The 21,046-nt window shown below is 39.3% G+C and overlaps 4 protein-coding genes and 1 pseudogene across 11 annotated transcripts in view; all 5 read left to right on the top strand.

Annotated features, from left to right (window-relative positions):
* Window positions 1-21,046, top strand: part of COL12A1 (collagen type XII alpha 1 chain) — a 1,021,934-nt gene that overhangs the window by 765,432 nt on the left and 235,456 nt on the right. The gene's annotated exons all lie outside the window — the stretch shown is intronic.
* The window catches only part of LOC126952142 (cytochrome c oxidase subunit 7A2, mitochondrial), a 1,153,643-nt gene that overhangs the window by 1,057,695 nt on the left and 74,902 nt on the right, over window positions 1-21,046 (top strand). The gene's annotated exons all lie outside the window — the stretch shown is intronic.
* Window positions 1-21,046, top strand: part of FILIP1 (filamin A interacting protein 1) — a 200,570-nt gene that overhangs the window by 160,091 nt on the left and 19,433 nt on the right. For all 4 annotated transcript variants that reach the window (XM_050786489.1, XM_050786485.1, XM_050786487.1 and 1 more), the window contains one exon: window positions 16,989-19,794. In XM_050786489.1, coding sequence (XP_050642446.1) covers window positions 16,989-19,794 — 2,806 coding nt within the window. The remainder of the gene's footprint in view (window positions 1-16,988; window positions 19,795-21,046) is intronic.
* Window positions 1,297-16,977, top strand: LOC126952147 (high mobility group protein B1-like; annotated as a pseudogene).
* Window positions 11,412-12,223, top strand: LOC126952135 (MICOS complex subunit MIC19-like). Its single transcript, XM_050786529.1, has one exon. The coding sequence runs from the start codon at window positions 11,537-11,539 to the stop codon at window positions 12,218-12,220; it is 684 nt and encodes a 227-aa protein (XP_050642486.1). The 5' UTR covers window positions 11,412-11,536; the 3' UTR covers window positions 12,221-12,223.

The raw sequence follows: 21,046 nt of genomic DNA, 5'->3' as shown, positions 1-21,046 counted from the left end.
CATCTTCACTACTAAGAAATACAAAACAAAAATAAAGCTCAAAAGTTTTTGTCCTGATGGGAAGGATTCACTATTTCTTTATAAAAAATGATTCTCTAGCACTCAGAAATCAAAGCTGGAACCAGGGTGAGGCAAGTGAGGCTCTCGCTTTGGGTGCAAAATTTAAGGTGATGCCAAAAAACTCAGTAATCGAGATATATTATATTTTAATGAATTATTTTAAAAGTATCAAAATTAATGCAAAAAATTTACGATGAAGAAAATATCAAAATTTCAAGTGAAGACAGGCTCTGACTCTGCAGTTGTACAACCCAACCCTCATCCACTTCTCTCTCATCCCAGCCCTGCGTAGTATATGAAGGACACTGATTAATTTTGGATAACTATAATAATAATCACCATATTGAGGAACTGAGGTAATTTATTCAGAAGTAACATTCTATAATTGGATCATTTGTAACACAAAGGATATGCTTGAGGTTTTGGATACCTCATGTACCCTGATGTGATTACTACACACTGTATGACTGTATCAAAATATCCCATATACCCCATAAGTACATATACCTATTATGTACCCACAAAAATTAAAGATTAAAAATTAAAAAAATTAAAAGGTAATGCTCTTTCTGAGTTATTTGGTAAAACCATGCTGTATTATGTTAACAAGGTGCTTAGCTCTGTACTGTACTCTAGCTGGGAAAAAACGCATTGTGACTAAAGACTTCAAACTACATGCAAGCTTGACTCTTTTGAGGTTCATTCATCTTTAATTACTATCATGCCCTTATGAGTTTTAACCTGCCCTCTGTCTTGGAAGACAGAGAAGCATACACAAGGGGAGAGTTGAAGAAAAGCAAAAATAGTGTTCTGAGAAGGAAATTAACATGGTCTGCCTAAGAAACAAGCTTAGGATGACTTTTTGGTGACATTTGTGTTGCAAAACAGAGTCCGATGGATTAAGATGGGGACAAGTGACAAAATCTTTTTTTTTTTTTTTTTTTTTTTTTGAGACGGAGTCTCGCTCTGTCGCCCAGGCTGGAATGCAGTGGTCAGATCTCAGCTCACTGCAAGCTCCGCCTCCCGGGTTCCCGCCATTCTCCTGCCTCAGCCTCCCGAGTAGCTGGGACCACAGGCGCCGCCACCTCGCCCGGCTAATTTTTTGTGTTTTTAGTAGAGACGGGGTTTCGCCGTGTTAGCCAGGATGGTCTCGATCTCCTGACCTTGTGATCCGCCCGTCTCGGCCTCCCAAAGTGCTGGGATTACAGGCTTGAGCCACCGCGCCCGGCCGACAAGTGACAAAATCTTAAGGAATCAAAGAGACAATTGATGCTCTGGAGCTAATGCTGATAAATTTGGAAATGTGGTTGAAAAGTGGGAGTGTCAAGAATGTTGGTCAAAAGGAGCCCTGAAATCTTACACCACCTTGTTCCAAGGAAGAGAAGTAAGAATGAATATAGGCAGAATGTCCCCTTAAATATTTAGTAGCACAGATTGACAAGTGTTCCAAAGATGGTGGTTATCACAAGAATGGGTAATCAGGATAAGCTTTAAAAAAATTCTCACTTCCCATTTCCTTCTCCCAAACAGTTTGTCCTTAGACCATAAGAAGAAAGATAAATTAACAAGTATCTGTGGAGTAGGACAGAGTGAGAATACTTTCTCTAGCATAAGTTTGACTAAGTATCAGAAGGATTTCAATAAGGAAGAAAAGTAAAAGTCTCCAACAAACTAAATTACATAAACATGGAAGGGAATAAGAGAATCACCCACAGTCACAGACAAATGTGAAAGTTCCATGGCACTGTGAGGAAAGTAAAAATACAACCAAAGACCAAAGGAGCTGAGACTGGAGGTGAGAGAGGGGAGCTAAAGATTACAAAGGAGATTTAAAAAAAAATGTTATTAACTGGGCACGGTGGCTCATGCCTGTAATCCCAGTACTTTGGGAGGCTGAGGTGGGCGGCTCACTTGAGGCCAGAAGTTTGAGACCAGCCTGGCAAACATGTGAAACCCCGTCTCTAGTAAAAATACAAAAATTAGCCAGGCATGGTGGCGCGTGCCTGTAATCCCAACTATTTGGGAGTTGAGGCAGGAGAATTGCTTAAACCCGGGAGGCCGAAGTTGCAGTAAGATCATGTCACTGCACTCCAGCCTGGGTGACAGAGTGAGACTCCATCTCAAAAGAAACAAACAAACAAACAAACAAAAACATTATTACAGAAAATTTCAAACATTTACAACGTAAAGAGAATAGTATAATGGACACCCATGTACCTATCACTAATCTTTAACAATTAATTAACTATGACCAGTCTGGTTTCATCTATTTTTCACTCCCCTGAATTATTTTGATATAAATTTCAGATATATAATTTCATTCACAAATATTTCAATGTGTACTTCTAAAAAATAAGGACTCCTAAAAATAAAGGACTCTTGCCATAATCCATTATCTAACCTAAAACTTAATAATCATTTCTCAATAATACAATTTTTCCAATTATCTGATTTAAAAAAGTAGTTTGAATAAGAATCCAAAAGGTTACAATTGGTTGATATGTCTTCTAAATTTTTAAAAAATCCATAGGTTTCCCTTTCTGCTCCCGTTTTATCTTGCAATTTATTGATTGAAGAAACTAGTTTGTTTATCCTATATAGTTGCCCACATTTTGGATTTTTCTGATTGCATCATCATGAGGTCATGTAGCAGTTTCTTGCTCCTATCTTTCCTTTAAACTAGTAATTAGTGGTTATAGGAGCTTGATTTGATTCAGGTTCAGGGTTTTTTTGTTAAAAGAATCTTTCATGGGTGGAGGTTTGTATACAATGTCTGGCTGTCTCTTTTTGAGAAACAGTGATGAGCATTACCTACATCCATTATTTCAAAATGGTGGTATTCCAGAGTTACCTCTTTATTTATGCCAATAGTGGCATATTTTCATTTATTAATTTATAAATAATAAGGAAAAACAAAGAGTTTTAAATTAAGAAGAAACATGTTAATATATCTCTCTTAATGTTTATATAGGAAAAACAAACTAGTATCTTATCTCATATATATATATGAGGGAGGTCTGGAGAGTGTTTTGAAAGGCTCTGTGCATTGACCTTTTTATTTTATATTATTATATAATATATTTTATTATATATTATTATATGTATAATATTTTATATATATACACACATATATGTGTATCTATATCTGTATATATATTCACACACAAAAAACCCTTACTGATCCTGCCCTACCTGTTTCCTGTGTTCACTTTCCTGTTTCTCCTTCCTTTTACAAGCAGAGTGACATGTTCTGATTTACCCTCTTTTAGGATCATTCCAGCTTCTGGGAAGAGAACAGACTGTGGGTGGACAAGAGTGGAAGCTGGGAGTCAGATTAGGTGGCTCTTGCAATAATCCAGATAAGAGATGATGGTGGTTTGCGCCAGGGGGATAGCAATGGAGGAAGTGAGAAGTAATTGGATTCAGGATATATTTTGAAAGTAGAATTGACAAGATTTGCTGAAGAATTGAATGTAGGGATGTGACTCAAGACGGCTCTAAATTTCAGTCCTAAGCATCTGGAAGAAGTGGTTGTAGGTGATTGATTTGAGGAAGATGTGGTTTGAACAGATTCATGGGGAAGATTGGGAGCTCAGAAAAGATAAAGAATGAACAGCTCAGTGGGCCCAGAGCTAATTGAATGACAATGTCCACGCCACTGAATGGATTGATGTCAGCAGGAGGGAGATCTGGAGAGTGCTTTGAAAGGTTCTGTGCATTGACCTGCCTATTTAATTAATAATTGGGGTCATCTCGCCATCGACACAATGCTAGGTATAAGCTGATATTCTGGGTGACAAAATAGAGTCCAAGGGGCATCTTGACAATTCTAAGATAAACTGAATCAAGCAAGATGAAGTTAACCTAAGCAGAGTCTTGCAAACCTGAGCTGTCCAGGCAATATCCATTTGAGCAATAGCATTGTTATTAAAGCACAGTGTTTGTGCAAACAGATCTGATTCAAAATCCCAACTGCCTCTTCTTAGTCATGTTCTCTTGATTAAGTTAAACCATAATTTACTTTATTTAAAAAATGGTACAGTATTGCCTTGCTCAAAGGGAATGAAGATTCAATAATAAAGTTCTCACACTACCTAAGAGACCTTTCCTTTTATTTCATGTTTTCAAAATTAGGTATTAGCAAATATTGGAGTTGGGATGGGCTTTATTTAAACTTTATTTTATTTCAATAGTTTTTGGGGAACAGATGTTTTCTGGTTCAGAGATAAGTTCTTCAGGGATAGCTCTTTAGTGGTGATTTCTGAGATTTTGGTGCACCGATCACCCAAGCAGTGTACGCTGAACCCAGTGTGTAGTCTTTTATCTTTTACCCTCCTACCCTACTTCCCCGAGTCCCCAAAGTCCATTATATCATTCTTATGCCTTTGTATCCTCATAGCTTAGATTTCACTTGTAAGTGAGAACGTATGATATTTGCTTTTCTATTCCTGAGTTACTTCACTTAGAATAATGGTCTCCAACTCCATCCAGGTTGCTGCGAATGCCATTATTTTGTTCCTTTTTATGACTGAGTAGTATTTCATGGTGTGTGGGTCTATCTATCTATCTATCTATCTATCTATCTATCTATCTATCTGTATCTCAACTTTTCTTTATCCAGTCGTTGGTTGATGGGCATTTAGGCTGGTTTCATATTTTTGCAGTTGCGAGTTACACTGCTAAAATATGCATATGCAAGTGTCTTTTTCATATAGTGACTTCTTTTACTCTGGGTAGATACCCAATAGTGGAATTGCTGGATCAAACGGTGGTTCTACTTTTAGTTCTTTAAGGAATCTTCATAATGTTTTCCATAGTGGTTGTAACCAGTTTACATTCCCACCAGCAGTGTAAAAAAGTGTTTACACATGATGTGATCCCTTTTCACCACATCCATGCCAACATCTATTTTTTTTTATTTTTTAATTATGGTTATTCTTGCAGGAGCAAGATGGTATCTCATTGTGGTTTTGATTTTGCATTTTCCTGATAATTATGTTGAGCATTTTTCCCAAATGTTTGGAAATGTTGGCTGTTTGTATATCTTCTTTTGATAATTGTCTATTCATGTCCTTTGCCCATTTTTTGATGGGATTATTTATTTATTTATTTGCTGATTTAAGTTCCTTTTAAATTCTGGATATTAGTCCTTTGTCAGATGCATAGTTTGCAAATATTTTCTCCCACTCTGTGGGCTGTCTGTTTACTCTGCTGTTTGTTTTGTTTTGTTTTGTTTTTTGAGAGTGCAGTGGCACAATCTCAGCTTACTACAGCCTCCGCCTCCCGGGTTCAAGCAATTCTCCTGTCTCAGCTTCCAAAGTAGCTGGGGCTACAGGTGTGCGCCACCAAACCCAGATCATTTTTATATTTTTAGTAGAGATAGGGCTTTACCATGTTGCCCGGGCTGGTCTCGAACTCCTGACCTCAGATGATCCAACTGCCTTGGCCTCGGCCTCAGCCTCCCAAAGTACTGGGATTACAGGCGTGTGCCACCGTGCCCAGTCTGATTATTTCTTTTGCTGTACAGAAGCTTTTTAGTTTAGTTAGGTTCCATCTATTTATCTTTGTTTTTATTGCATTTGCTGTTGGGTTCTTGATTATAAACTCTTTGCCTAAGCCAATGTCTAGAAGAGTTTTTCCAATGTTTCTTCTAGAGGTTTTATGGTTTCAGGTCTTACATTTAAGTCGTTGATCCATCTTGAGTTGACTTTTGTATAAGGTGCAATGAGGATCCAGTTTCATTCTTCGACATGTGGCTTGCCAGTTATCCTAGCACTGTTTGTTGAATAGGGTATCCTTTCCCCACTTTATGTTTTTGTTCGCCGTGTCGAAGATCAGTTGACTGTAAGTACTTGGCTTTATTTCCAGGTTCTCTATTCTGTTCCATTGGTCTACGTGCTGATTTTTATACCAGTACCATGCTGTTTTGGTGAATATGGTCTTCTAGCATAGTTTGAAATCAGGTAATTGATGCCTCCAGATTTGTTCTTTTTGCTTAGTCTTGCTTTGGCTATATGGGCTCTTTTTTGGTTCCATATAAATTTTACGATTGTTTTTTCTAGTTTTGTGAAGAATGATGATGGTATTTTGATGGGAATTGCATTGAATCTGTAGGTTGCCTTTGGCAGTATGGTCATTTTCACAATATTGATTCTACCCATCCCTGAGCATGGGGTGTGCTTCCATTTGTTTGTACCATCTGTGATTTCTTTCAGCAGTGTTTTGTAGTTTTCCTTGTAGAGATCTTTTACCTCCTTGGTTAGGTGTATTTCTTTTTGTTGTTGTTGTTAGGTATATTTCTAAGTGCTTTATTATTATTATTATTTTTGCAGTTGTTATAAAAGGGATTGAGTTCTGATTTGATTCTCAGTTTGGTCATTGTTGGTATATAGCAGTGCTACTGATTTGTGTATAGTGATTTTATATCCTGAGACTTTACTGAATTCATTAATCAGATCTAGAAGCTTTTTGGACGAGTCTTTACGATTTTCTAGGTATAGGGTCATATCATTGGCAAACATTGACAGTTTGACTTCCTGTATTAGTCCATTTTCACACTGCTACAAAGACACTACCTAAGACTGAGTGATTTATAAATAAAAGAGGTTTAATTTATTCACAGTTCTGCAGGCTTGGGGAAGCCTCCGAAAACTTATAATCATGGTAAAAGGCAAAGGAGAAGTTAAGTACCTTCTTCACAAGGCAGCAGGAAAGAGAGTGCAGAGGAAACTGCCACTTTTAAAACCATCAGATCTCATGAAAACTCCCTCACTATTATGAGAACAGCATGGGGGGAACCACCCCTATCCAATCACCTATCAACAGGTCCCTCTCTTGACACATGGGGATTATAATTTGAGATGAGATTTGGGTGAGGACACAGAGCCAAACCATGTCTCTTCTTCTTTACCGGTTTGCATGCCCCTTATTTCTTTTTCTTGACTGATTGCTCTGGCAGGGTGGGCTTTTAAGAGCCTCTTGAAATAATATTAGGACTAGAAATTGTGTGAAGTAATGTCTGAAACATTACTTCCCCAGAAAATGTTTTCTTGTCAGCCCTTCTAACACCACCTGAAATGTCAGCTCTCTTCTCTTTATCTTCTCCACCTGTGCTTCCACCTCTTTCTGCCTTAAGATTAATAACCAATTTTATGTTTTCTATCATATTTTAAGTCACTTGCTAGTAATATTTGTTTACAATCTTTCTCCCTTTATCTGACGCCTCGGAACCCTTTTAAATTTTTTTTTCTGGTTTTTGAGACATAATTTATATACAGTAAAATTCACCAATTTTAATTATACAATTTGATGAATCTTGACAAATGTATGCACCATCAAAAATCATAGAACATTTGGGAATATAAAGTTGAGCTATTAAATTCTAAATTCACATTTGAAGCTCATAATGGAACTACTATGCCATTCATTTACCTGGGTTTTTATTCCAATTGCCATTATTTAATTAAATGTAAAAAACAATCACAAATTGGGAGGCCGAGACAGGCAGATCATGAGGTCAGGAGATTGAGACCATACTGGCTAATATGGTGAAACCCCATCTCTACTAAAAATACAAAAAAATTAGCCGGGTGTAGTGGCGGACGCCTGTAGTGCAGCTACTGGGGAGGCTGAGGCAGGAGAATGGCATGAACCCGGGAGGCGGAGCTTGCAGTGAGCTGAGATCCGGCCACTGCACTCCAGCCTGGGCAACACAGCCAGACTCCGTCTCAAAACCCCCCCCCACACACACACAATCACATTAATAAACACTTTTCTAAATGGCAAAAAAAAAAAAAAAAAAAGAGAGAAAAAACACCTGGGCCCACACTTTTAAAGTCTTCTAGTTGAAAATGATTAAATTTCTGAACATGCTAAGTGACCAATTTGCAAGTTAAAAAGTGTAATTTTGGCTGGCCATGGTGGCTTATGTCTGTAATCCCAGCACTTTGGGAGGCCGAGGTGGGTGGATCATCTGAGGTCAGGAGTTTTAGACCATCCTGGCCGAGATGGTAAAACTCGTCTCTACTGAAAATACAAAAATTAGCCAGGCGTGGTAGCACATGCCTGTAGTCCCAGCTACTCAGGAGGCTGAGGTGAGAGAATCACTTTAACTTGTGAGGCTGAGGTTACAGTGAGCCAAGATGGCACCACTGCACTTCAGCCTGAGTGACAGAGTGAGACTGTCTCAAAAAAAAGTTTAATTTTATTCGGTATGAAATAAGAAATTAAGAATATGTTTAAGAATAGTTATTAAGAAAGGCAATAAAAAATTTAAAATCTCTATTAATTCATTTAGCTGTCTTTCTTTGTTCTCTAAAGAGGACTAAATGCTTGCAGAAAATTTAAAATTTGCCAAGAATAGGTTTGATTTTAGGATACTTAGGGCTCTACCTGTGACTGCTGATGGGAATCAGGGTACTAATTTATTATTTTAGTCTTAGTCTTCTGGTTTGTTTCCTTTTCATGCTAATATGTTTAGAATCAAGGCATAGTTGAAGAATGGGAAGGTGAGCAGAGAAGAGAATGGAGAGGAGGTGGTAAGACTAGTTGGCACAAGCAACACTTAAATCTCTTATTCTGCTTCTTAAATAGCATAATTACATGGAAATGGTGCCCAGTAATGTAGAGCAACTTAGTTGTTTGAAGTGCAAAATAAAATTATAACTATTAGGAAATTGTTGGGAAAAAAGAGATGTAATATGCCATAGGCATTATGTTTTGTGAATAGATACATGCTATATTTCTGAATGCTGAATGCTTGTTTAATGTAAAATGAGGATTTCTAAATAGGAGGGAAGAGAAAAAAACATCTGCAAGTAGAATGCTGAATTGACTGGGGAGGTGGATAAAGTGAAACACAAGCCTGTTCCTGCCTTCCCAAAACCCTCTTCCTTGGGTCCTCCTGTGTTGCTCCATGGCTCCCTCTTTCTCTGTATCTCCTTTTCCTCTTCCTTCTCTGCACAGGCCTTCCATAGGTCCTCCTTATTCTTTTTATCTCTCATTTTTGGACATTTCCCAAAGTTTTTTCTCCATCCTGTCCTTTTTCTCTCTTTAGATATGTTCTACTTTGGAGATCACATTCATTTCTATGTCTAAGGAAATATCACCTCCATTATGGAAATAAAAATCTAACAATTACCAAGCTTTTTAGCACTGTGAAAATGTCTATGTAGGGTGGGATGGCTGACAAAATGGCCCCATGTTTCCCTCTGATTTTCTTTCCTCCTAGGAGTTCCCTCACCTTAATTACCACTGTTCTTCCCAATAGACCCAAGGGTGTACTGCTCCAACATTAGATTTTTGATCCAACTGTGTATGAAAATCCCTTTCCTTAAAAAAAAAAAAAAAAAAAAAGAACTATAACAGACTGGGCACAATGACTCACATTTGTAATCCCAACACTTTCGGAGGCCAAGATGGGAGGATTGCTTGAGGTCAGGAGTTTGAGACCAGCCTGAACAACATAGTAAGATGCCACCTTGAAGAAGAAGAAGAAGAAGGAGAAGAAGAAGGAGGAAGTAGAAGAGGAAGAGGAGGAGAACGAGGAGGAGGAAAAAGAAGAACTAAGACAAACCAGTGACACAAAAACCTATGAGAGAAAAAAAGCCTTAATTCAGCCTGTTCTAATAGTCCCATAGCTGTTTTATAGGTTAAATAGAGGTTGTTCAGCCTCCAGTGCTACATACAGGTAGACAGATTGTAAGGGATGTCTTGCTCAGTCCATATAGAGAAAGCTCCCTCCCTCATCTGAGGTTTATCAGTTGAGAGACACATTTCTTTTCTAATAGACTGACAACTAAAATGGACAGATTCTTCAAGGGAGGCCACTGCTCATTAGACAGAGACACTCATCTAATAGCCACTATTAATATAAAATTGCTGGCCTAATAACAACTGTGATATCTGTTTAACAAAAATGTATACTCACTCAGCATTGTAAAGAACTTTTGTTAATGCATTTCTATATAGGTAATTTCCAGATATATATTTCTTTTCTTTATTTTCTTTTTTTTGAGATAGGGTCTTTTTCTTTCACCCCGGATGGAGTGGAGTGACATGATCTCAGCTCACTGCAACCTCTGCCTCCCTGGCTCAAGTGATCCTCCTATCTCAGCCTCCTGAGTAGCTGGAATTACAGGCACACGCCACCCACACCCAGCTAATTTTTTTTTTGTAGAGATGAGGTTTTGCCATGTTGCCCAGGCTGGTTTCTTAACTCCTGGACTCAAGCAATCTGCATGTCTCAGCCTCCCAAAGTGCTGGGATTACAGGCTTGAGCCACCGCTCCAAGCCTACAGATTTATATTTCTAATTCAAGTTTGTATCTTCATTCTTTCTCTTGTTTATACATTCAGTCAATATTTCTTGAGCACATCCTATGTGTCAGGCATTACACTAGGGGCCAAACAAGACAAACGTGACAGCTACCCTCATGGAATTTGCATTAACAGAGGTAGGCAGACATTAAAAAAATTGTAAGTTGGGATAGTCATTGCAGTAATTGAGCTCCATAGAGACAGCGCCTGGGCAAGTGAGAGCCAGATGAGCACTGGGCGACTCTGCCTTGCTGAGGAAAAATAACTAAACATGGGGAAAGGAGATCCTAAGAAGCTGAGAGGCAAAATGTCATGATATGCATTTTTTGTGCAAACTTGTCTGGAGGAGCATAAGATGAAACACCCAGATGCTTCAGTCAACTTCTCAATTTTTTTTTTTTTTTTTTTGGAGATGGAGTCTGGCTCTATCGCCCAGGCTGGAGTGCAGTGGTGTGATCTTGATCTTGGCTCACTGCAAGCTCCGCCTCCCGGGTTCACGCCATTCTCCTGCCTCAGCCTCCTGAGTAGCTGGGACTACAGGTGCCTGCCACCACGCCCGGCTAATTTTTTGTATTTTTAGTAGAGACGGGTTTTCACCGTGTTAGCCAGGATGGTCTTGATCTCCTGTCCTTGTGATCCGCCCGCCTCGGCCTCCCAAAGTGCTGGGATTACAGGCATGAGCCATCAAGCCGGCCTCAGAGTTTTCTAAGAAGTGTCCAGAGGTAGAAGACCATGCCTGCTAAAGATAAAGGAAAATTTGAAGATACGGGGGCAAAGGCGGACAAGGCCCGTTATGAAAGAGAAATGAAAACCTATATCCCTCCTAAAGGGGACACAAAAAAAGAAGTTCAAGGACTCCAATGCACCCAAGAGCTCTCCTTCGGCCTTTTTCTTGTTCTGCTTTGAGTATCGCCGGAAAATCAAAGGAGAACATCCTGGCCTGCCCATTGGTGATGTTGGAAGAAACTGGGAGAGATGTGGAATATCACTGCTGCAGATGACAAGCAGCCTTATGAAAAGAAGGCTGCGGTTCTGGGGTCGTGGCCTTGCTCCCGCTGTGCGGGAAAAGAATCCAGGCCCTTCCACGCGCGTGTGGGCGCGGGGGCCCCGAAATGCTCCTGGTTCCGCGCTAGGTCTCCGCTGGGGCAGGACCCAGAGCCATGGGTGGGACCACCAGCACCCACTGGGTCACCTTCGAGGGGGACGAGAATGAGAACATCACCGTGGTGAAGGGCATCCGGCTTTCGGAAAATGTGATTGATCGAATGAAGGAATCCTCTCCATCTGGTTCGAAGCCTCAGTGGTATTCTGGTGCTTATGGTGCCTCAGTTTCTGATGAAGAATTGAAAAGAAGAGTAGCTGAGGAGCGGGCATTGGAGCAAGCTGAGAAAGAATCTGAAGATCAGAAACCACTAAAGCAAGCCAAAGAGCTGGACCGAGAGAGGGCTGCTGCCAATGAGCAGTTAACCAGAGCCATCCTTCAGGAGAGGATATCAAACGAGGAGGAAGGCGCTAAGGCAAAGCACCTGGCTAGGCAGCTGGAAGAGAAAGACCGAGTGCTAAAGAAGCAGGATGCATTCTACAAAGAACAGCTGGCTAGACTGGAGGAGAGGAGCTCAGAGTTCTACAAAGTCACCACTGAACAATATCAGAAAGCTGCTGAAGAGGTAGAAGCAAAGTTCAAGCGGTATGAGTCTCATCCAGTCTGTGCTGATCTGCAGGCCAAAATTCTTCAGCGTTACTGTGAGAACATCCACCAGACCCTCAAATGCTCCTCTCTGGCCACCCAGTATATGCACTGTGTCAATCATGCCAAACAGAGCATGCTTGAGAAGGGAGGATAAAAACTTTCAGAACGAGCAAAACACCATCAACGTTAATTCCAGAGATGGAACATTTTTTTTTTCCTAGTAAGAAAATAACCCATTTGAAGAGAAGACCACTAATGAGAAGACCACTAAAGAGAGACACCAAGAATGGATTCAGCAGAGTCATTTCACATTTTGAACAGCAGCAATTTGAAGGGCCAAAGCCTTGATCAGGGATCAGTCATTAAAGGATACACTTCAGTATTAGTAAACCCTCTTATGATGATTAAAAGAGAAGGGCAGCCCTCTCCACCGTTTGGTACTTTCTATTCAACTTCCACTGAACATAAAATGTTTTTCTTCAGAGCAAGCCCCATCATTTGGTGAACCTCCACCCTAACAAAGTAGGATGGGGTGGGGGGCTAAATTAATTGGAGTCGGGTGAGGAGAGAGCCAGAAAACAGATCTGGGGCAGCAGTGCTGGGTGGAATTGTCTAGGCTATGGCATGCTGGCTTTCTCTTTCTTTCTTTTCTCCTTTGATTATGTAAGAGCTGTTTCATTTTAACTTATTATGGTGATTACACAGGCAAGAAGACAAAAAGGAGAGAAAATGTACCTCTTCTACTGGAATAATGTTTATGATTACAAGTGAGAGACTGTATTATTATCAATATGAAGGCATAACCTCTATACTGAATACTCACATCTTTGCTTCACTCACTATCAATAATAAATATATTTTCTGACAAAAAAATAAGAAAAGAAGGCTGCGAAGCTGAAGGAAAAATACGAAAAGGATATTGCTGCATATCGAGCTAAAGGAAAGCCTGATGCAGCAAAAAAGGAGTTGTCAAGGCTGAAGACAGCAAGAAAAAGAAGGAAGAGGAGGAAGATGAAGAGGATGAAGAGGAGGAAGATGAAGAGGATGAAGAGGAGGAAGAAGGTGAAGAAGATGAAGATGAGGAAGAAGAAGATGATGAATAAGTTGGTTCTAGCACGGTTTTTTTTTCTTATCCATAAAGCATTTAATCCCCCATACACAACTCACTCCTTTTAAAGAAAAAAATTGAAATGTAAAGCATGTAAGATTTGTCTTTAAACTGTACAGTGTCTTTTCTTTTTGTATAGTTAACACACTACAGAGTGTGTTTTTAGATAGTCCTGTCCTGGTAGTATTTTCAATAGCCACTAACCTTGCCTGGGACAGTATGGAGGTTGTAAATTGGCATGGATTTAAAGCAGATTCTTGTTGGTGCAGAGCACAAATTAATTATATATGGGGATGGTAGTTTTTTCTTCTTCAGTTGTCTCTGATGCAGCTTATATGAAATAATTGTTCTGTTAACTGAATACCGCTCTGTAATTGCAAAGAAAAAAGTCGCAGGTGTTTTGTTGACATTCTGAATGCTTCTAAGGAAATACAAGAAAAAATATATAAGTTGATTAAGCGTCATAAAAGAAAACTGGGCCAGGCATGATGGCTCCCTCCTGTAATTCCAGCATTTTGGGAGACTGAGGCAGGAGGATCACTTGACCCCAGCAGTTCAAGACCAGCCTAGGTGACATAGGGGCAACTCTGTCTCTACAAAAAAATAAAAATTTTAGCCAGGCATGGTGCTATGTGCCTGTAATCCCAGCCACCAGCCATTTGGGAGGCTGAGGTCGAAGGATAGTTCGAGCACAAAAGGTTGAGGCTGCAGTGAACTATAATCCTGCCACAGCACTTCAACTTGGGTGACAGAACAAGACCTTGTCTCTAAGAAAAAAAAAGACTGTAGGATATTGATATTTCAGGAGTCTATAAGAAGTTCTGACTTAATTGGGTTTGAAGAAGTGACACTGAAGTGAAAGTTAGAGTATGAAAAACTAGCCAGGAACATTCAGGTGAGTGTGACAGAATGAAAAAAAGGAGCAGGGAGGAAATACTAAGCAGAGGACACAGCATTTGCAAGGAATGTTAGATAACAGGAGAGACTGACTGGAGATGAACTTATCAAGGAGGTCAGGTATTGAGTCCCATCATTCCCATCCCCAACGTCTTGCCTGTAAGAAGTTTGATTGCAGGTCTATTTGCACAGAAGGCTATTGGCAGGCCTTCCAAAATGAGCTGAGCAACTTTACCTTGATCCTGGATCTGACCCTCAGCTGTACCAACTGGGAAACTGGGTTTTGGGAGCACACAAAATGTAATACCAGAATGAGCCTGGTATTGCTGTTAGAGCCACTTTAACTATAAGATGGGCATGGTTTAAGATGTGGTGAAAGAGAACAGGAGGGAGACTAAGCTAATGGGATTAGAAAAACAGAAATAATCACAGCTAGGAGAACGTGAAAAATGTGGTTTCCTGGAAGCCAAATTCCTGCCGAGATCACAGTCTAGCTCATGGAATTTCCTACTGATCGGAATGCCTTCTGCTTTTCTCTGGCTGAAACATTAGTGCCCCAAGTTTTACTATCAAAGACAGGATAATGACAAAAATATTTATTGATTAAACACAGAAAGCACTGACAGTCTTTCCAGATGAAGCCAATAGCATATACTATAATTCTTATCTTTTTATGCTTTATTACATTCATGTATTGAGTCTATGTATCTGTCACTTTACTTCTACTATTTCAATTAATCTTCAGAACAATTCTATATGGTTGGTATTAGTGTTCCATTATTGGAACGCTAAGCTTGTGGGAGTTTTTATATCCTGCTGCTCAAGGTCATCACCGAGGTCTGATTTTTCACACAAAGAAATTTGCAACCTCCAGCATAAATGGGTTAATATCCCTCCCTCTTTCCTCCATTGGTGAAAAAATTGAGAATCAGAGAGTTTCAGTGATTGGTCAGAGATTACACAGTTAGAAAGTGAGAGTCAGAATTCAGATTTGGTTATGTCTGACTCCAAAACCTATGTTGTAGTCACTCCAACCCACTGCCTCTAACAGTATAGAGGCATAGTATTCCTAAAAATATATTTTTAGAAGTTTTCACATGTTAAGCTTAGAATTGGAAGCAGTGACGTTTTCAATAAATTAATCTCTAACAGTCCAGTTAAGGGCAAGGAATTTAAAAATGGCATTTTATGTTGAAAATATCCTGAAAAGTTTTCCCTAATCTATGGTTCTATGACATTATTTCAGTTGTTTCAATTTTTAGTAAAAGAGAGAACATGGTCAATAAAAATGCTCTTTCCTACATGTAAGGACCACATTTAGTGATGCTGTTACAGTATCACTTGTGCAAATCAGTAGGACTTGAAGATCATATTTTCCTCCTATTTTAGGGATAAAGTCATAATGATTTTTGGAGGCTATGCATTAGTTTAGAGATGCTAAGACACAATCATGCTTTATAAAAGTTAATTCTGTGAAAAAATCTTAATGACATGATCAGAGCCATTTCTGTAATACTTATCTCACACTGTATTTAATTATTCATAGCTTCTGTTGTGCTTTACTAATGTATGTTTAAATATTTCTTATACACTAACTTTCAGTCAGTGACAAGTTAAAAAACCACACAAATATTTCTTGCACAATGCAACGTGAGATTATTAAATTCTATTTACTTTGCTAATAGCTAATCTAGTCATAAGTATGAAATTAATCAGTCAGAATAGTAAAGGAGCAAAATACACTGGAAAAAATAAAATCTATTATACTTAAATAAGTACATGCCATTGGTTGTTTATAACTTACTTCCTTTATAAACCTATTAATTACTAAAATGCATTCTTACAATAACATGTCAAATATGATTATAAATTTAATTGTTTTTATGGGTAAATAAAAAAACTATTATAATTAGTACAAGTTAACTGACCAACCCAAGAATGGTAAATAGTTACTTCAGCATGTTTATATTCCTACTTTTTACAGATACGCATAAACACCATAGAGAAAATGTATTTCACAAATGTGAAACATAATAATTCCTGTGGCTGCCACATTTTCGTATTGATAGTAATACAGATTTCCTTCCTACCTAGTTCTTGAATTTAAAAAAATGTTTAAATAAAAAACTCCTGTGCCAGTTCTGGTGTGAACTAAAAATCAATTTTTGTAAATCAGCTTTTGTATCAGAAAGCCAGTCCTACTTTGTCCCTTCCAGGAGACAGTTACATAGTTTATGTCAAGGGTTTAAAATAAGAAAACCCAAAGCTGCTTCTTTTCTGAACCTTTACTATCATTTAAAGTAAATTTATCTCCTGAAATCATATGATGTAGAGATGGAGAGCAAGAATTTTGGAGGCTTCCTGGCCAAGTTTGAAATCCAGGCCTACCACTTACTGACTCTGGGATCTGTGACAGTTTACATAATTCCCCTGTATCTCATGTTTTTTCATGGTGATGATAGTAGCAATACATATCTCATAGAGTTACTCTGAGAATAAAGTAAATACTAACACTAAGGATACAGAAGACATAGTCATTATTATTGCACAACCTAAGTTTTACTTAATGGCCACTATATTAAAGTATAGTACACATGCAGAAAGATACTCAGAAGTGTTCAGCTTACTGAAATTTCATAAGATAAGCTAAACAATCCTGTATAGCAAGCATGCAAATTACAAAAAAGAAACTAGTTACACTCAAAGCCCTCCTCATGCCCCCTTCTAGCCACTACTCCTAAGGGTAACTAATATTTTGACTTCACATTAGTTTCATTTTTGGCTATTTTTTAAACCTTGATATTATAACAATTGATAAGGGATTTATTGTAGTAGCATTTTGTTTTTTATTTAATATCAATGCTTAAATCTGTTTGCTGATTACTCTTTTAACATATAGGCATATTTTATTTTCTAGGTTAAAAAAGCTCCTTGAACAAGAAAAGGCTTATCAAGCCCGCAAAGAAAAGGAAAATACTAAACGGCTCAATAAACTAAGAGATGAACTTGTCAAACTCAAGTCCTTTGCACTCATGCTGGTGGATGAAAGACAAATGCACATTGAACAACTTGGCCTGCAAAGCCAGAAAGTACAGGATCTTACTCAGAAGCTGAGGGAAGAAGAAGAAAAGCTCAAAGCCATTACTTCCAAATCCAAAGAAGACAGACAGAAATTGCTCAAGTTAGAAGTAGACTTTGAACACAAGGCTTCAAGGTTTTCTCAAGAGCATGAAGAGATGAATGCTAAACTGGCTAATCAAGAGTCTCACAATAGGCAACTTAGACTCAAACTGGTTGGCTTAACCCAAAGAATCGAGGAGCTAGAAGAGACCAACAAAAATCTGCAGAAGGCAGAGGAAGAACTTCAGGAATTAAGAGATAAAATTGCCAAAGGAGAATGTGGAAATTCTAGCCTCATGGCAGAAGTGGAAAATCTTCGTAAGCGTGTGCTTGAAATGGAAGGTAAAGATGAGGAGATCACTAAAACTGAATCCCAGTGTAGGGAACTGAGGAAGAAGTTGCAAGAGGAAGAACACCATAGTAAGGAGCTCAAACTTGAAGTTGAGAAGCTACAGAAGAGAATGTCTGAACTGGAGAAATTGGAAGAGGCATTCAGCAAGAGTAAATCTGAGTGCACCCAGCTACATTTAAATCTGGAGAAAGAAAAGAACTTAACCAAAGACCTGCTAAATGAATTGGAGGTGGTCAAGAGTCGAGTTAAAGAATTGGAATGTTCTGAAAGTAGATTGGAAAAGGCTGAATTAAGCCTAAAAGATGATCTTACGAAGTTGAAGTCATTTACCGTGATGCTGGTTGATGAAAGGAAAAATATGATGGAAAAAATAAAGCAAGAAGAGAGAAAAGTGGATGGACTCAATAAAAATTTTAAGGTGGAACAAGGAAAAGTTATGGATGTAACTGAAAAACTAATTGAAGAAAGTAAGAAGCTTTTAAAACTAAAATCTGAAATGGAGGAAAAAGTATACAACTTGACAAGAGAAAGAGATGAGTTGATAGGCAAATTGAAAAGTGAAGAAGAAAAATCCTCTGAATTAAGCTGCAGTGTTGACTTACTAAAGAAGAGACTTGATGGTATAGAGGAAGTGGAAAGAGAAATAACAAGAGGAAGGTCACGAAAAGGGTCTGAGCTCACCTGCCCGGATGATAATAAGATTAAGGAACTAACACTTGAAATTGAGAGACTGAAGAAACGTCTCCAACAATTGGAAGTGGTCGAAGGGGATTTGATGAAGACAGAAGATGAGTATGATCAGCTGGAACAGAAATTTAGAACTGAGCAGGATAAGGCGAACTTCCTCTCTCAACAACTAGAGGAGATCAAGCACCAAATTGCCAAGAATAAAGCAATCGAGAAGGGTGAGGTTGTGAGCCAGGAAGCTGAACTGAGACACAGATTTCGGTTGGAAGAAGCTAAAAGTCGAGACTTAAAAGCTGAAGTACAAGCTCTTAAAGAGAAGATTCACGAATTAATGAACAAAGAAGATCAGCTTTCTCAGCTCCAGGTAGATTATTCTGTACTTCAACAAAGATTTATGGAAGAAGAAAATAAGAACAAAAACATGGGGCAGGAGGTCCTCAATCTGACTAAAGAGTTGGAGCTTTCCAAGCGCTACAGCAGAGCTCTTAGGCCCAGTGTGAATGGAAGAAGAATGGTGGATGTTCCTGTGACATCAACTGGAGTCCAGACTGATGCAGTCAGCAGTGAAGCAACAGAGGAAGAAACACCAGCTGTATTCATACGGAAATCCTTCCAGGAAGAAAATCATATTATGAGTAATCTTCGGCAGGTGGGATTGAAGAAACCCATGGAAAGATCCTCTGTTCTAGACAGGTATCCTCCAGCAGCAAATGAGCTCACTATGAGAAAGTCTTGGATTCCATGGATGAGAAAGAGGGAAAATGGCCCCTCAATCACTCAGGAGAAAGGGCCCCGAACAAATTCCAATCCAGGGCACCCAGGAGAGGTAGTCCTTTCACCAAAGCAGGGCCAGCCCCTGCATATTCGAGTGACACCAGACCACGAGAACAGTACTGCGACTTTGGAGATAACAAGCCCGACATCTGAAGAATTTTTTTCTAGTACCACCGTCATTCCTACCTTAGGGAATCAGAAACCAAGAATAACCATTATTCCATCACCAAATGTTATGCCTCAAAAACAAAAAAGTGGAGATACAACTCTTGGCCCAGAACGAGCCATGTCCCCAGTCACAATTACTACATTTTCCAGAGAGAAGACTCCAGAAAGTGGAAGAGGTGCGTTTGCAGACAGGCCCACATCCCCTATTCAGATAATGACGGTGTCTACATCAGCAGCACCAGCTGAGATTGCAGTTTCTCCTGAATCCCAGGAAATGCCCATGGGACGGACAATCCTCAAAGTCACCCCAGAAAAACAGACTGTTCCAACTCCAGTACGGAAATACAACTCCAATGCCAATATCATAACCACAGAGGACAATAAAATTCACATTCACTTAGGGTCTCAGTTTAAACGGTCCCCTGGGACTTCAGGTGAAGGAGTCAGTCCAGTTATTACTGTCCGACCAGTAAACGTGACAGCCGAAAAGGAGGTTTCCACTGGCACTGTCCTTCGCTCTCCCAGGAACCACCTCTCCTCACGGCCTGGTGCGAGCAAGGTGACGAGCACTATCACCATAACACCAGTCACAACGTCATCTGCTCGAGGAACCCAGTCAGTGGTGAGTAGAAGAGGCTCCAAAGGGCAGGCCCGTGGAGGGAGGGAGATGTGAGTAGTGAGACTACCCCAGCACACGCAGTAAAACCCAGCCACATGCTTCTCATGCTGCCTGAATCCAGATGCTTCACAGAGGACTATCCACACAAAACTGAATGTAAAAAGTGACCTAATAGTTTAATAAATTAGGCCAACTTTGAGGGAAAACTTCGCCTATTCATGTAAATTATGGACAGTGCCATAAAACACTTGCAAAGGTAGTCTCTTTGAAATGGTAGCATATAGTAATCAGAAGGTTTAACATTTGATTTTAATGTTTAAGATAGTTTTTAAAACGGAGACGGGGAAAATGGTCTATATGGAAGAAGAATTAAAATTGTTCCTAGGTTACGTTTCTATAAATTAAAGTATTCAATATGTGGTTATATATGGCCACAGGCATATTTTATTCCAAAATAAGATGAGAAGATTTTAATATCAAAAAGTTTTTTAAAAGTAAAAGAGAAGTGCATTTACATGTATAAAAACTGTATTTTATTTAATCATATCTTGCAGAGAGCAGGTGCTTCATAAATATTTATTTAATAAATAGCTGGGGTTGGGTGCAGTGGCTCATGCCAGTAATCTCAGCACTTTGGGAGGCTGAGGCAGGTGGATTACCTGAGGTTGGAGTTCAAGACCAGCCTGGCCAATATGGTGAAACCCCATCTGTACTAAAAATACAAAAATTAGCCCAGCGTGGTGGCGGATACCTGTAATCCCAGCTACTCGGGAGGCTGAGGCAGGAGAATCGCTTGAGCCTGGGAGGCGGAGGTTGTGGTGAGCCGAGATTGCACCATTGCACTGCAGCCTGGGTGACAGAGCAAGACTCCATCACAAACAAACAAACAAAACTAGCTGGAAGGCTAAATGAATGATTATTGAAAAGCATGTGCAAAGCACAAAAGCCGGAACTTAAAAATAAATTCTACCAGCCTGGCCAACAGGGCAAAACATCTTCTCTACTAAAAATACAAAGGGAAAAAAAAAAAAAAAAAAAGTAGCTGGGCATGGTGGCACACATCTGTAATCCCAGCTACTCTGGAGGCTGAGGCACAAGAATCACTTGAACCCAGGAGATGGAGGTTGCAGTGAGCCAGGATCATGCCACTGCACTGCAGCCTGGGTGACAGAGTGAGACCCTGTCTCAAAAAAGTAAATAAATAAATAAATTATAAATTATATTTTTCAAAATACTTCCAGTGATTGTCTTCATT

The sequence above is a fragment of the Macaca thibetana genome, chromosome 4 (assembly GCF_024542745.1).
Source record: "Macaca thibetana thibetana isolate TM-01 chromosome 4, ASM2454274v1, whole genome shotgun sequence".
Classification (NCBI taxonomy): domain Eukaryota; kingdom Metazoa; phylum Chordata; class Mammalia; order Primates; family Cercopithecidae; genus Macaca; species Macaca thibetana.
This window is presented reverse-complemented; position numbering and strand designations above follow the sequence as displayed.

Excerpts from the sequence above, each read along its gene's own strand:
- LOC126952135 (XM_050786529.1), top strand. The coding sequence starts at position 11,537 with ATGGGTGGGACCACCAGCACCCACTGGGTCACCTTCGAGGGGGACGAG.